Genomic DNA, 16,903 nt, shown 5'->3' with positions numbered 1-16,903 from the left:
AAAAAGCGTGTTCAGCCTTTTAACTGCGTTCTCAATTACTCAAAACAGGCAAGGCATACGGAATCTCCAGCGCTAGTATTACAGGAGACCTATCTTTTGTTTTCAGATATACGCAGGAAAAACATTCTCTCAACCGAAGTGTAACTGCCGGAGCTGGATCTCTTTTGGTGCTCGAGCGAAGTAACTTAAACAAGTACAGTGAATGATTTCTCACTTAGAACGGTAGAAAGGAGGCTTACCAAAATGCAAAAACGCAAGAAATTTTCGGTTTGGTCTTTGTCTCAAATATAACAAACTGAAAACAAATCTTGTTCATTGTTTCTTGTAAATATATTTCTGCTGTAAAGAAAAAAATCCAGTCACAAAAAAAAAAGAAAAAGAAACACTAACAGAAACGTAACGTTTCACTACTTTGAGGTGTATCCGCACTGGCGGATTTTTTCTATGTGGCTAGCTTTTCCAGAGAAAAAGTTCTCTTGTCGGTCGTAGTCGAAATCTTCCCGCGTTCCACCACAGTCCTTCGGAATCAAATCGGAAGGAATGACACCAAGGAGTTCGGACACGTCTTTGCGAATGAAATGAAGCTGAAAAAAAAGGACGAAAAGAACAGAAATTTGTGATTCCATATACTTAAGAAGGGCACGACTTTTAGAACATGTTATGGCTTCTAGATTTAAAATTATCGGACCCTCTACGGAAGCCAGTATCTGTGCCCAAAATAATTCCTCCGATTCGAACTAAATTAACTGCACAATATTTATAGCTTTGATCTGCTTTATAACCACATGTAGTGGTTGGTCTACACATACCAGCATTTTTCATCGGCCTTTTTTACTACGACTAAAAGAGGTTTACGTCTACTTCAGTTTGAATTTTTATTTTGCCGTGGCATGCTTATTATAAAACTGAAAGATGGACGGCTCGAACTCGTTTAAATGCTGAGAAGAGGCGTAGAAGGTATGCTCGAATTTTTATAGTGTCTTTGTGTGAGCATGAATATGTAGCATCTACGGTATAGTAATAGACTTACCCTGTTTTTCAGCTTGGCTTTCAGGAATGGCTTCGCAATAGTATAAACTACTTCAAAGACAACCGGTGTGTTTAGGAAGTACATGGCCTTGATTCTGGCTGGTAAAGAGTCCTAAGAGAAAAGAGTATAATCATAGAAAGAACAGAAATATATTTTTTTCCACAACAGTCCTTAGCAGTGAGTACCTGCCAGGAATTTGTTCTAACAGTCATGAATTCGAGATAAAATCAAAAGCGGAAGCGAACACCATGGACGATGCAGTGCTCGATTAAACTAGAAGCATGTGGGAAAGGAGTAATATTCTTACTATTGTAATTTAGTTCAATTTGTTTCAAATTTATAAAATACGATATAGTATTGCCATGGCACCGGGGAAAAGGGGAGACATAAATTCCTTGGCTAGGCCCGTGGCACCATACATGTGTACAGCACAAGCAGGTTGGATCTAACAATATAACTGTATTTTACCATGAAATCTGCAGCGCCAGCTATATGACCTAAAATACTTAGTTGATTAATTTAATTCCCAACTGCCACGATGAACAGGTGGCTATAAAATTTTGTTCAATCATTTAATTATCACCCGTTCACCGTGACGAACTGCAAATGAGCCTTATGGTGGCATCTGTCGACCGTACCAAGGTGACAAGGTGGATAGAGGGAAAATCTCTTTCTTTAGACAGAAGAACGAGAAGGAGCGAGCGTTTATCGACTTGTCGACCATAGCAAGGTGGCAAGGTTGAGGGAGGAAAAATTTATTCTTTTAGACAAAAGAGTGAGAAGGAGCGAGATAGAGGGTCCTGAAAGGCGATGGGTTGGTAATAGCTTGGGAGGTTATCATTACTTATCATTACTTTTATTTTCCCGCTAAAAAGCGCAGACTTAGAAAATAGCATACCTCGCACTCACGCACACTGTTTTGTTCAGCATAGATAAACACAGGCATGACAATCATTGCTTTTTGGAAACAATTGGTGAAAAAAAAAATTGCGCAGAACCATGCACACCACAAGAGAGAAGACGAGACTCGGGCCCTTCTTTCTTGGTGTGGTCTTTTTTCTTGTGGTGTGCATGGTTCGGAGCAATCTTTTCACCAATTCAAGTATGCACCAACTAGCCCAAGAAGCGGTGTTAATGCAGTATTGCTGGTAAGACTAGAGAGATAGAAAATAATAAACTTTTCTGCTGATACGGCTGTGTGGTCAAACATAGGTTCGTCTTCCTCCTTGTGCAAAAAAGTCGGCCACGGCCGCTGGTCGTGCAACTATACAGCTTGCTTGACAGCGCATCCGCTGTTCGTAGACCACCATTATATTCTGCCGTCAGGTGCGTGCGCCGAGCGCGTCGGGCAAAATACACTCAGTATTACTGCCTGGCTGCCAAACTATATTCAGTCATGTTGTTTAGCCCCATAAGACATTAGAGGGGTGTCCAGTTGGTCTAGTGACTGCTTACTTATCGCATTTTGTGTGCTTCACTTTGTATATTAAAATCATGATGTTCATAAACCATAAAGCCCTGTCAGTAGAACGCCTATAGAAAGCTCGTTTTATGACCTTCTTTCTTGGCGCCCACTGGAACTTCCTGTCGAACAAATTTATCTATTGGTCTGTAGCGCCCATTGCAAATTACTGAAGAGGAGGCAAATACAGTACCATGCCGCGGTGGTGCAGTGGTTAAGATGCACATCTACTGCGCCGGAATACCCAGGTTCGATCCCGACCCCCGGCGGCTGAGTTTTGATGGAGGCAAAACAAGAGGCGTCCGTGAACACTGAGATGTCAGTGCACGTTAAAGATCCCCATGTGCTCGAAATTACTCCGGAGCCGTCCACTACGGCACCCCTTTCTCTCCTTCCGCTTTCATTCCCACCTTCCTCACTTCCTTAGCCCCGCCGGGGTGGTGCAGTGGTAAGACGCCAGACTACTGTGCCGGAGTACCCGGGTTCGAACCCGACCTCGGCGGCTGCGTTTCGATGGAGGCGAAACGAAGAGGCGTTCGTGTGCTGTGCGATGTCAGCGCACGTTAAAAATCCCCAGGTGGTCGAAATTACTCCGTAGCCCTCCACTACGGCTCCTCTTTCTCTCTTTCCACTTTCATTACCACCTTCCTCCCTTCCCTTACAGCGCAGTTGCGGTGTTCACAGAAAACAAGTGAGACAGTTACCGCGCCTTTCCCTTAATCCTATAAACAAATCAGTCACTTCCTTAACGGCGTGGTTCAGGTGTCCACAGAGCAAATACGACAGATACTGCGCCTTTCCTTTCTTGTTGAAGAATTATTATTATTATATATAGGTCAGACCAGAAACAAGGACATAACATAAAAAGGAGTTAACACAAAAAATAGATACTCACTTTGTAAAAGAGACATCATAATAACATATCAAATGCATTCATTCTGCGATTATGCAGCAAAAAGTACATAAAAGAAGGAAAGTGCACCCAGACGCTTCACGAAACATTCAAGCTGCTAAACAGAAAGAACGACCAACACAAAATGAACACTAATGAAACAAAATAAAAGATTTGAAATGTGACGTCGGCGGGACGCCATAATTTGGTAGGTCCAGCGTTCTTGGACATCATTTTTAATTGTCGGGCAACGATTGACTATTATTACGCAATGGTATGGAAGTATTTAAGGGTATGGTACAATATTCCGACGTGAAACAACAGTTTATGTAGCGTTAATTTCAATCTCTCGTACTGGCTGTGCAATTTATTCTGTATGTAAATACTGATCTGTGATGTATTTGTTAGTTAGGGTGTATTTTGTGTACACTTTCCTTTGTTGTTAATCATGTGCAATTCCTGTTTTGGTAATTTGTCGCCGCTCATGTGAATGTCTTATGTCTAATAAAACTTTTTCTAAACACAATTTCTCTTTTTGTCATTTGTCGCCGCTCATGTGAATGTCTAATGTGAATGTCTTATTTCTAATAAAACTTTTTCTAAACACATTGGCCACATTTCTAACAACGGCGATTTAGACTATTAAAAAAAAAAGTACGAGCCCTGTGAATGTGTTGGCTTTTGCAATCAATGTTGTACGATTCCACTATAACCCAAAAGATTGCGTTCAGAAGCTACACTGCATTGAACACTGTTGTAAGGCATCTCTGCGCACTTTTGAAAGCATAACGTGTATAGAACATACTGAACCTGTCATTGAAAAGCACAGTTTTTTTTTAATTCAACAAATACGCAACCAAAGACTATTAAGATAATTTTATCTAAGTTCTAGGAGACATTGCAAGACATTTACTGAAATATCAAACATGAGACAGTCACAACTAGTACGACTGACTCGTCATACATATATGTAGAAAGTTACCAGACCTCAAACTAATTATGGTGATCACCTTCATTGTCATCTACCAAAACTTGTACACAGTTTTCACAACAGAGGCATCGATATTCTCGACCAAATTCTGTTAGAATTCAAAGAGAGAGAGAGAAAGCCGTACAGAAAGGCAGAAAGGTTAACTAGGTGATGTGCTATGGTAAGCTGCTAGTCAATGATATGGAATTCCTCTATATTATCAGCTATATCCTTTCGATAAGAAAACCTACTCCTAATTCTCGCCCCTCCGATAAACCTCGACAACACAATGCCCAATGCATGGCCGTCCTTCAGTAAAGTATATGCCTCATTAGGTCTCTTAACTTCACTAAGCCCAATGACATTCCATTTCATACCCTCTAGTTCCTTTAACAGCACTGCTAAATTAGCCTTACTAGCTAGGCTTCTAGTATTGAACTTTGCCAAGGTCAGTCTTCAATGGCGTCCTGTTCAGGGGAGCCAGAAATTCTTAGCACCACCCGCTCCGTCACAGGTTTCACCGCTGCCGTGGTCAGTTGCTTTGCAGCGGCTGGTGACTGAGGGCCGGGGCATTATAGGACTAATCATAATAGCTACCCTTCAACAGAGCAGATCAGCTCTGCACTCTTTTAATGTAATCACTGACAACTAATAATCAGACCGGAATGCACGATTGCACTGAAAACTCAAGATAGTTTAGCTGCGCTAGCTGACCTGTAATATAGTTTGACTACTGAGGGCCAGGATTTCAAAATGAATATTTTTTGGGTTCCTCGCTTCATATAACATCGCACTTTATATCCGTGAATTATGAGCGTAAAATATTTTTTTTTTAAACTTAACTGGATGTCTGAGCAGAGAGGACATGCCCTGCTCAGTATCAATGAATTCAGTCTCAATTCTAGAATGCTATAGCTAGCAAACTTCATCAGTGGCTACTTGCAATGTTGCGAAACCTCTCCGGCCCGAGAGGTTTTCGATTCCACAGTTGTGCGCCTACATATCATGTCTTCCTGTTTCCAGTACTCAATACGCCATTAAGTTGGAATAATGAAAAAAAATTACTTCCATCAGTCCTTCTTCAGAACACTTGGCGAAATCAGGGAGTTAACAAGAATGCAGGAAATAAAAAAACAAAAACAAATTAAGGAGCATGTATCCAAATGCCACATTAAAATAAAATCTTAAGAAAAGAAGGAAAAGCAGAGAATAAATACGCACAAAAAAGAGCAAAGGACTGCGAACAGATTACGTGCCACACATCAGAGCTCTGTAGTACATGAAGCAGCTGCAGATACGAATCAGTTCCACCTGACACAAAGCCTGTGATTGGTTCTTGGCTGTTACGAATATTAGTATTTAGTGAAATGGATAGGCGCGTTTCAAAATTAACTGTGGCTTAATTTCATTCAGGTGAACTGGAAGAAGAGAATAGCACAGCTTCACAGCGTTCAGGCTCACAAGACGTATTGCTCTTGAATACTCAGCTTTGAATGTAACGAGCCACAGATTTTCTTGCTACTCCCATGCAACAGACCCTCCACCTGTACTCGCCTGAGCAATGGTAAGGGTTCTCCGAAGAAACCACGGCGTCAGCTCCATCAGGTGGTGAGCACTGAAGCCTTTAAGGTCGATTACTGCCACGAATCCTCGTATCTGGGTCTCCATTTCAAGCAAGTGGCACTCCATGGCCCACAGGCCACACCTGACTAGCTCCGTCATGGAGCACATGTCTGGTCTCCAGGTGCCTGTAACCGCCACCAACAAGTCACTTGTTATACACTGGAAGCATTGTCGCGTTTAACCTCACCAGCATCGCCGTGACCTTGTATCTTGTGATACCATGTGTATTATATTAGACCCGTGCGCCGGACTGACTTGCCTGGACAAATGAGAGTCATAACCAAGATGAGTAGGCACAAAAAGTGCAATATTTATAAAATAAAAAAAAACCGTGTGAGTGCCACAGATAGAGAACGCTTCGAGAAGCGGGCCTAAAAAAATCTAAATTTCTACCTCATTTTTGTTTCATGAACAAGCTTTGACAAACAGCTCTGTTATAGAAACAGACGTCTCTGTCAGTTATTTAACCACAAGAACCACTCTCGCTGCCTTTATTTCACTTAATACTAGTAATCATTTTACCAGCGAGCGGTCACAGCAACCAAGCAGTGTGGTTCAGGGACCCAACGAGAGTTAATGACAACCAAGTCGAGCGCAGCAAGCGTAGACATGCCCAAGGCATGTAATTGAGGAGGAGATAAACCATCGTCGTTAAATGTAACAAACTGGATTCCAAGTGAACGCAAGTGTAATATTGGGCGGAACAACATTAGTCGAGTGAATGAAAACTTTGGCGAGAGGACGTGGCCGCGGCTATCACAGAAACGGGCTTATTGGAAAGATATGGGAGATGCCTTTGTCCTGCATTGGGCGTAGTCAGGCTGATGAAGAGGTGAAAATTACCGTGTACGTGAAGCAGCCCTGATTACTTAAGTGGCATACATATCTCTAGAAAAACCAAGCAGACTCTACGGACATCGTATCCAAACAAATAAATATGGAATGCGGGAAAACGGATGTGCATGCCTGTTTCAATATTTTGTCTAAATTAATAATATTGGCGCCATCATAATTTTGGATATTAAAGCCCGAAATATATATTAAGATATATCGCGATGATATATCACTGACCAGTATGCTGAAGGCAAAAAACGTAAGGTATGGGAAGCCATCAAGTCAAACATTGCATTTAGTTTCATAAGCGCAAAGTCACAGAAATAAACTTGAGCGCGCATTATTTTTCTAGAGATTGCACCAGCTGCTACCGCTAGCGTGCGCAGTAGTAACGTTGCAGGGCTGCGCTAGACTTGTCAAGAATAAAAGGAATGGGAAAGAATACTCCGTAGTAGCGGAAAAGAGCGCTATAGCATCACAAGGTAGCAAAAGCTTGATTTTTAACATCTGCTTAAGCACAGAGTATTCGGTGGCGAGTGGTAAATTATTCATACCGATATTCCAGCGCGTCTGTGCATGACGATGTATGCCTGTACAGGCGATTGGAGATTGGGTAGAGAATAGCATTTGCTTAGAGAAGGAGAGCTTATCCAGGATGAGTAGAGGGCGTTTGGTTAGATCACCTATTATAAGTAACATGGGAATATCACTTCATTTTTAAGTAGCAAAGCACTTCGCGTGAAATTGGAAGAAGCAAATTAATTGTTAATTGAAATAAGTGCCACGGAAAAATTCTACCACCTGCACCTTAGTTTAAAACTCAATTGTAGCTTTTCGTAACAAATCTGAAAAAGGAAACCGAGAGGCAGTTTGCGAAGGTTGCGCAAGGGAATAAACTCGTATCCTGGTTCTATGTAAGCACAAAACAAAAACATCTGGCATTAGTTATTGTGAATTTATTTTACTCAAGCTTACTCCAAGGTTTGACTAACTCAAATTTTTTTCTTACTTTTTTTCTTACTTCTGTATACGAACAGATAAAATATGATTAGTCATTTTAATATCAACTCATTTCATATAAAATTACAGAGGGTGACGTCGACGCGCTTGCGAACGTATTACTATAGAACGCAAAGAAAAGCGCTAAAACGATGCGTTGTTTTAACGGGCTTAATGAATGTCATTCGGTCTTGGAATTGCACTGTTAGAGGCAAAATGGGTATAAGAAGACTTGAAAAGTTCGCTTCACCGTCACCTTCTTTTGCACGTTAAATCATAAACAGGTTCACAGTGGTGAAAGTGTTATTGTTGCTAAAGGGTGAAGAAATTTTCAATATTTGAAGCACTTACCATAATTTACCAACGCCACCACTCTGCCTTGCTGATCCCTGTCCTTGGAGTACATAATGAGCTTGTGGTCGCGGAAAAAAGTCTTGTACAAGTCGCTGGAAGTACTGAGCTCTTCGAAGTACTCCGGCATCTCTCTTCGTGATCGAAAGTACTTTTTAATTGTTTGGAATGCATCCTCCACCTTGTACTTGCGGGTTCGCAAAAACATGAGCAGAAAGTCGTCATCTTGCGGAATTAGAAGGCCAGGCTCTCCTGAAGACAAAACGAAAATAATTATGGCTGACATGTACCATTGCAATACTACTATAGAGCCTTGACACACGAAATAAATTTTACTTTGCTTGCCAATACCCTTAGCGCTTCATAGTTGCGACAACTATACAGCACGGAAGCCAAAGGAAGTGAAGGATTGGGTATGTTGGTTTGTCATTATCTGTACAGCGCCGCAAAGACGAAGATGTGAGGAATACGTAGACGCGGTACTGGCTTACAACTAATTTCACGGAGGATTTCGCACGTTAGCAAAGATTGTCAAATGACCATACACACACACAAAAAAAATAACAAGAATAGCGCCAAAAGAGTTTTGCGCGTAGCAACATTCACGTGAATATTACCACCTATGCGCATTTCCTTATCGATGTTAAGCAAGCGCATATAGTTTATTTTCTTACAGGGCGATGCATTCCCATTTATTTGAGTCTATGAATTTCGTTGGCTTCAATAATTCCTCTCGTGGTTTCGACGCATCTATCCGTCGAATCTTCGCACTTGCTGCAAATTGGGTGCCAAAGACAACTTTTTTTTCTCGTAGTTTCTTTTTTTTTTTTTTTTCGTGCAACCTCTGCAATGGATGCCAAGATGGCCAGTCATAGTATCGTTCACCTTTTTATTGTGTTCTCTTAGCCGGTCATAGAGACAGCTGCCTGTTTTACTCAAGTAGTGCGTGCTACATGACAGTGAAAACCTGTATACAACTAATGAGCACACGCCACAAACATTTTATTAATGGTTCTGTGCGCAGCCAGCCTTGCTTATGTTGCAACAGTCTACTATACGACAAAGCTTTGAGAGCTTACCGGGCACAGAAACTAAAAACAATTCACATTGGCACGAGAAGCCACTCTGTTGAGGCTGTATGAAATCCTTCACATGTACCGGATAACAGCGACCTTCGTTTTTGTTTTTCTATTTACCTTTACGTGGCTCCGTTGCAACCTGAACTTAAGGTATCTTTCAACATGCTCTCCCAGGCGGAGGTAAAAAATACGTGGCGTATCCTGCTGCCTCCAGGTACCCTACCTGATTACGAAAGTAGTATTGCATTGCATGCCCACGCGATTTCCTCAGGACATTACGGAAACAGTGGCAATACCACGTCTGACGAGCTTTGAATGAGTCTAGATGGGAAAGAAGCTATAGCGGCATGGTTCCCTGGCTCATATTTTATGTTTGGTGTGTCTTTTTATTCGAGACAGTTTGTTTTATTACTTAAGCAGTTCATAACCATCAATAAAAATTAATTGTACCCATCTTGTGCGTGTCTTTTACGATAGTGAAGGAGAATTTGATCAATGCACGAAAGCTCCGACAGCTTTCCACAAATATCTATGCTGCTCTGGTTTTATTATGTAAGGCTGTTACTGGAGCAATGCGGTATATATGTGGGTAAATGATATTACACTGTAACTTTCCTTCGTTGGCAAAGGATAGCAGCAGTTGCTTGTGCACCATAAAACGGCACATAACTTGGTTTCCTTTGCAGGGAACGGAGTTCTTTTTAAGCGCAATGTAGTGGCATGCAGAATTCAACCGCAAGGAGAATAATAATGTTTTGGTTATAAATTTCAAGGCAGCCGCAAATAGAACTGATGTCACAGTTGGTGACCGTGTTATAAACGTAATAAGTGGTTTTGTTTGAGCATTCAGTGATCATGAAGTAAAAAATAAAATTATAGCGAAAATGTTTGAACAAAGCGAGCGAAAAGAAAACTTAGTGCCACCAGCTTCAAGCACATCTCCATTATTGGTTCTAAAAGGTGTGTTATGACAGCAAGAACCACCATCACAATGATCATTGATAAACGTTTCGTCAAACTGTATTTCACAGATATCACCGCATATAACATGAATTGTAGGACTAAGGAAAGCATATCGGTGGGTCTTCTTGAGCTGATCGATGGGAAATAATAATGTAATCATGGAGGTACTTGATTACAAAATAGGTGAAAAAAAGTCGCGGCACGCTGAAGCTTCTCTTTAAAAGTAGATGTGATAGCGCCTTTAACAGCGCTGCTTCATACCGTGAATTGCTTATTAATTTTGCTTAAGAATTGGTTCTAAGCGATGTCTCCCTACTAGGTGAGCATCTCCAAATAAAAACAGCATAGAAACGGATATGGATAGGTCGTCGGCTCGAATCATTATCGCAAACTGACCTCCGACTTCAGTAACAGATGTGTTAAACAAGTAACGAAATTTCATGACACCACCCTGAACGCCGCATAAAGAACGGTCGCATCAGAATTCTGATACGAAATCACCTGTGCCCAACCGAGTTCGATTTAGTTGGTTTAAGACTTTACGACCGCGGTGAGGTTCGAACCCGGGTTTTCCGGTCAGTAACCGAGCGTCTTTACCACTCAACACACCGCATCGGTTCTCCTTCTAGTTCGCGCTGATTTTAACGCGATGACGTTAATTGCCCCGGTCCCAAAAAAATACGGTGTCTGCGGCCGTCCGACACCGTTTTTACTCTTGTGAGCGAAAAATCAAGGGCATGGGGCTGGCAGGCGGTAGCTGCCAGCTCACATGTCCGAGCACTAACTGGACGCAGAGTTGCTTGACACTATGTTTGGCATGAGCGGCCAACTCGGACTTTTCCTTTCATATGAGAGGGCGATATCAAAGTCACCCCTAGGCCATGCAGGCATGTTTGTACGGCTTGGCTTAAGTGGGGCTTCACATGTTGGCTGGTAGTGTACGCTATCGCATCATACCCTTAAAGGCGGACTCTAAGTGTCCCCTATAATTTGTTTTTGCTTTTCCCACTATGGCAGCCAAAAAATCTACGTATGGTATCTGCAGTAAAAACTCCCCATGAAGATAGACACACTCTTTTCCCTCTTAATTTTCATTTCCGGGAGGACCTCTGTTTCCAAACATCGCTCAATTAAAATATGGCGCATAACGTTCGAGATAAGACGTGTTAGTCATATACAACAACACAGAGAAGTGCAGAAAAAAAGAATGCATGCAGATGCCAATTTGTCTGATAAATCCGGCGTGATTTTGCTTTTTGCTTCGGAAGTAATCAGACAAATTCGTGAGTTTGCTGCTTTCAGCACAAATAAATGAACATCACAATGCTTTGCGCCAATATAATTTAAGCGATAAAGCTATTATAAAACCGCAGCCGAGAAGAAGTAACAACATGGAATCAGCAACAAATACACGAGAGAAATGCTGCACAACAGGCATGCCCGAGTGGCGAGAAAGGCTAAACCGGGCCCAATTGTAGTGCAATTCATATCGTTTTCGTCTGTTTCTCATTCCGTGATTCCGTTCATTCTCTGCTGCAGAGTTATATTGCAGTTATAAAGACCCAACTAGATCATCAAAGCATGCTGTTAATGAAACCAAAATTTTATTATTTGCTCAGCACTGCAAACATACCGTAAAAAAATTAGAGGCACTATAAGCTGCCTCTTTAAGCGTATATTGTGACAACCTTAGCAGTAGTTCCCGTCTGGGGCTTCCCCTGTGGATTACCGTCCGCGTACATATATTTTGCTATTCTTGTATTCTCCAATTCCTTTATTGGTTCTACCATCTCACTCCTACTCATTGACATACAGTTGTAAGCGACCAGATTTTTTGCAAGGCCACTCAAGTCCACTTTACGCAAGGGCCACTTCAAGCAAACTGTACGAATGCGCCTGCCTGACCATGAAGCAGTGTGACTCGGGATCGAAGGGTCCCGCAGAATCCAATTTTTATCCTACCCTCCCAACTCAGAGGAGCTAAGCGAGGTAGCTGCTCCTGGCAACACTGCAACTTCACGCGGTCTCGTATCATCGCACCGCCGGACAAGCAATCAATGCACGTCCGTGTCACCTGCCAAATCATCACAGTGTGTTCCGTTTCACAACGAAAACGCTTGTTAACGCTTGTTTTTCTGAAGAACTGGGCCTTTAACGTACGCTACTGCCTTAATGAGGCTCATTAAATCTTACTCGGCTGCAGCCACATGCAGACAAACTTATGACTTAGCCCTTAAACAAAATTTTTACCATCTGTATGTTGCTAAATAATTCATTTCGTCTCAAGCTTACGTATCGTCTTTCCACAATCTTGGACGTGAATGAGCCGTCGCGGCATGCACCCACATTTGGTGCGCCGTGCATTCTGAAAGCATCACCTGAGCGCATCACATTCTGGAGGAGCCACCCGCAAATGCAATCCAGGCGTAAACGTCGTGTCGCAACTTTGCTCATTTACGCTAGTCCAAAGATAGAATATGAACGCACACAAAATATCCGGCGAACAAACGCACAGCCCGCAGACACAATCACGCGCGCACACTTCCACACAAGTGCGGCTCGAAGCAGAAGAGTCAATTACCTCGCGGTCTCTCCGGCAGCATGACGCGTTCAATTGCGAGCATTGAGCAGGCGAAAGCTTACCGTTACGCCAAGTTCGACTACACCTGTCTTGGGACATTTTTTTCTTGCTTCGCAAATGAGGAGTTCTTATTTTTTTTTCTTCCGGGACCATTTTTTTGCGGCGAACGCTTGTTCCGGGGGAACTATCTCGGTGAAATTTTTACCGGAGCACCCTTAGTCCGCATGCCGACTGTCGTCGTCTTGGGGGTTACATCTATTGTGATCTTCATAGTAGTGGTGATTCCTTCGTGTAATGGATGCTCCGCCAGTGTACAGGAAGCCTTGTCTGTTTCCTTATCAGCGGATGAAATGTTATGTGAGGGCGCGTCGGTGCCTTGCGTGTAGCTAGGGGCGCACGTTTTGGGCCAGCGGTTGAAGGCTTTGTTAGTCGTGCAATCAAGGTATGGAGACGGCCGCCTACGGCTTGTCCTACAACACGTGATATGTCCCAAGTAGGCATCGGCGATCGGTGGTGGGCCTCATTATTCTGTGTGGTCCTCTGCGCAGCGCATCGATTATTTCGCCTGCCGTGTAGTGCGCTGCAAGCTGCAGGAGAATGTGTGTGCTGGCGTATGGCGGTATGCACAAGGCTGCTTTGACGGCCTGTCTTAGGATCGTGATTTCTCATTCGGTTTTTGTGAGGATGAGAGTGAGGAAAGCAGGTGGCGCTCCAGTCACCTGATGACGCAAGCGTTGACCATAGGGCGTGCATTTCGTCTGTAAGTGGTACTTACTATTAACCACGCTTTAGTCACGTTCGCTTCCTATATGACCTGGCTGTTCCACACGTGAAGGATGCGCCTGACATTCCCGTTCGTCTGCATAGGCATGTCGAATATGCGGAGAAGCTGTATGGGGTGAGCGAGTTGGCTGTGCAAGGCTATTTTAATTGCCAGGGATGTCGTCTTGTGGGGCGCGGAAGGATCGCGAGTTTTTTCTACTTGGGCGGCAAGCCGGCCGGCCAGTTCTATGTTTTCTATACGGTTTGAAGGGTTTCTTGTGCTGCGTCTGTCGACCCTCGGGCCAAGATTAGCGTGCAAAGGATGAAAATTTTAGGAGCTATCAACAAGGCCTCTGCGTGGCAAGAAGTTTTTAACGAGTGTGATAATTGAAAGCAGCATTCCACGCTTGAATCTACGTGGCGACACGAGCTAGATATAATCAGAGTACTGAACCGTGTACGAAAAAGAAAACAAAAACAGCTTGCGGTTGCTGAAGCTAGCGCCGACTGTATGTTAACTTGTGAACTACATCAGATGCGTAAATCAACACACGGTAACGTTTATCGAACAGTTGCATGCTTTCAAGCGACGACACGGCAAGGAGGTTACTAGAATAATCCGAGTTTGATGATACACGTTTTACCTTCAAGCAACTGGCGCAACTGTGTCAGTGACCTCTGCTTTACTTCTGGCGTTTCTCCAAGTTCTAACCTTGCCAAGGTTTCCAAGTCTTCTTTCGAGTAGTTCTCGTTGGTCGGGTCAACGATCAGTGACTGCAACGGAAATAAAGATAGATAAGATTACGGAATTCGCACCGATTAGTAACAAGTCAACCTCCCGTTATGTAAATAGGCACACGACCGATAAGCCGAAGAGCTGAAATTTCCGCACTAATAGGTACAGCAGTGCCCGAGCAGGTCTATCACAACGGCCTATTTTACTGTAACAGGCGTGTTGCGAGGATCGTCAAAGGCACCGAGCGCTGGTATCGGAGTACGTCGTAAATGGAAGTCCAAATATCAGCTTGTTATCGATGTCAATTTGTACGAATTCGCATTGGACACGTTTTGAGCTCCCCGAGGTCAAAGCGTGTGAGAGTGTTTTGGTTTAGCAATTCAGAAAAATTCTTGAAGCTCGCATTTTCATTACTGATATGCAAAAGCGTTATCCACACGTCGGTCACATTCAGTTACACGCAGTCAGTTCTCCGCCGTACATACTTCTATAAACGTTCGTTGTCGTCATAAAAACGCAGATGTTAAGGTTAGTTCCTCACAAAAAGGCCGCAGTGTATGCATTTTTGCTTCACCTTCGTGAAATTGCAGAGCATAGTGAAACAGCCAATCGCAAGTCGAATGCTTAAAATACAAAAAAGTTACAGATGTTATCAAGTGACCCGAGATTTTGCTTTCACTTCTGTAGATATTTCTGTTCGTCATCCCATAGGTAGCAGCCCATCCTAAAGCGTACTTACGTGTGGAAAGCCCTCTCTAAATTGTGCCGTAAAGCGCTGCTATGTGCTATTCAAGTTAGACTGCAAGGTTATGTCGTTGACGGCTGAACAAAAAAAAAAAAAAAGAAGAGCATGGAGTTCTTTTTTTCCAGTGCTATGGCTGAGAATTTAGTTCAACGTGCGATTCGTACCGCCCATTTTACTGTGTACTTCGTTCGAGTCTTAGCACGTTGGTTACACGAACTGAACAGTTTTTGCACCCGAAGAAAACCGTCCAACACAAGCAGCTCAGAACCCAGCAGAATTTCTGAAATCGATAGGTGGTGTCAGCAAACAGTGGGTCGGACTTTTAAGACCATACAGGGAGCAAAGCTTAGACCAGACGCTTGGTACATTTCAGTAGTTAGTGTTTCACGAACGCATCATCTTCTGTGTGGTGGACTCTCAGAACGGCCGAAATGACAGCTGCGAGCCACGCACGATTGTTGGGAAGTCCGAGGAGCTTCGAATTTCGGGCTGTCTTTCACGTAAACTTGGTAGCGTCAGTTGTAGCACTGAGTTGTAGATTCTGTTAGGACGGCGAAACGTTATGCAAATGATGTTCATTAAAAGGACAGACACAACGGTCGCCAAAAGCACTCTTGAGACGGATATTATTGTTACCAAACGATTCTGAACTATACGCTTCTTCGCAATCGCTTCAACATTACTTGATCCAAGCCCGGAGTGCTTTCTCTTGGCCTAATTGGATGCTGAGAGTAAAAGAGCCCATGATTAGCTTGACTTCACTTGACTTCATTAGATTTATTAGTTGCAGTTATTCAGTGCGAACTAGTTTTAAGCGGCAAATTTGTAATCGTTAGCATTGCAAATAGTCTTGACTAATCGATGTGTAGAGTAGACTGTAGACAATTTAATTGCCCACGATAGCGACCGCATAGACTGCCTTTCTGCACATCATCGGCTTAAATTGTGCGATTGAGCTTTAGTTCGATTTTATTTCTATGAAACCAGCTCTGGCTAACCACCCCGAGTTAGGAAAAAGTCAAACGCATCCACTTAAGTCAGTTTGAATAGAAGTAATGCTGTATTGAGTTTTTTGTGCAATTTAAGAATAAGCTGACATCAAAATTTAGAACTGAGGTGCGAGTTACGCTAGCTCCGCGACTTGCACTCACCATTTTCGTACGGCGAGCTTCAAACTCTGAGAAGCCAGTCGGGGTTAAGACAGAATCGAGTGGTCGAACCCACGGAGTAAAGTAGGAGGCGGCACTTCTAATGGACGAGAAGCTGGTGTCTTGGTTTGCGATCGCGTGCTCCTGCAATCAAGAGATTCACTTCCATCACTCACTCACACGCACACACACACACACACATTGGTGTCTTCACAAGTGACCGCGGAGATCAAGCTTCCTGATGGACGTTGGAAAGAGGCACAGAGCCAGCTGGCCACGTTTCACCTGAAGCGCGAGCGATGATTACTGCGGCGAGGCCGCCGACAGAATGAAAGTAGTTTGGGTACAAGCGCACGCAGCTTAGGGGGTCGCGCGATGTACGGTACTCTCGCAGCTGCTATCCGAGCTGGGTTACCGCGGCAACTGGCCTCCTCTCTTACGGCAACGATAAACACGCGAAGTTCCCGTGTTTCTTGTCTTTATCGCCGAGTTTGTGTTCATTTTTGTTTTTCTGAATGCGGCGAGGTCACTTTGCTTGACGCAGCTGCGAGTATTTTACCCACTGTACTCTTTGTTTGCAATATTGTTTTCCTCTTTAGCTCCAAGGGGCCCATCCTGCTTGACTGGAGAGCGTTTATATTTATCCGACTAAAACGTCTAAGAAGATAGTTGGAGAGGGTGTATTTTCCAGCGATTTCTTTTACCTGTTAATTGCTCTGTCACCTCTC

General features: G+C 43.3%; 1 protein-coding gene across 5 annotated transcripts; it reads right to left on the bottom strand.

Annotated features, from left to right (window-relative positions):
- Positions 1-317: 317 nt before the first annotated feature.
- LOC146191892 (retinaldehyde-binding protein 1-like) lies at positions 318-16,557 on the bottom strand. Of its 5 annotated transcripts, none has more exons than XM_084602334.1 (7): positions 16,461-16,557; positions 16,179-16,319; positions 14,191-14,320; positions 8,162-8,413; positions 5,909-6,102; positions 1,031-1,141; positions 318-584 (listed from the first exon to the last, which is right to left on the bottom strand). In XM_084602334.1, the coding sequence occupies exons 2-7, from the start codon at positions 16,179-16,181 to the stop codon at positions 408-410; spliced, it is 867 nt and encodes a 288-aa protein (XP_084458460.1). In that variant the 5' UTR covers positions 16,182-16,319; positions 16,461-16,557; the 3' UTR covers positions 318-407. The 5 variants fall into 5 exon arrangements, with proteins under 5 accessions (XP_084458460.1, XP_084458459.1, XP_084458458.1 ...); XM_084602333.1 differs by having other exon boundaries at positions 16,374-16,517; XM_084602332.1 differs by having other exon boundaries at positions 16,179-16,519.
- Between the last annotated feature and the right edge of the window lie 346 nt (positions 16,558-16,903).

This window comes from Amblyomma maculatum, chromosome 4, assembly GCF_055883805.1.
Source record: "Amblyomma maculatum isolate TAMU_Amacu chromosome 4, ASM5588380v1, whole genome shotgun sequence".
Classification (NCBI taxonomy): domain Eukaryota; kingdom Metazoa; phylum Arthropoda; class Arachnida; order Ixodida; family Ixodidae; genus Amblyomma; species Amblyomma maculatum.
Note: the sequence above shows the minus strand (reverse complement) of the source record. Positions and strands in the feature narration are given on the sequence as shown.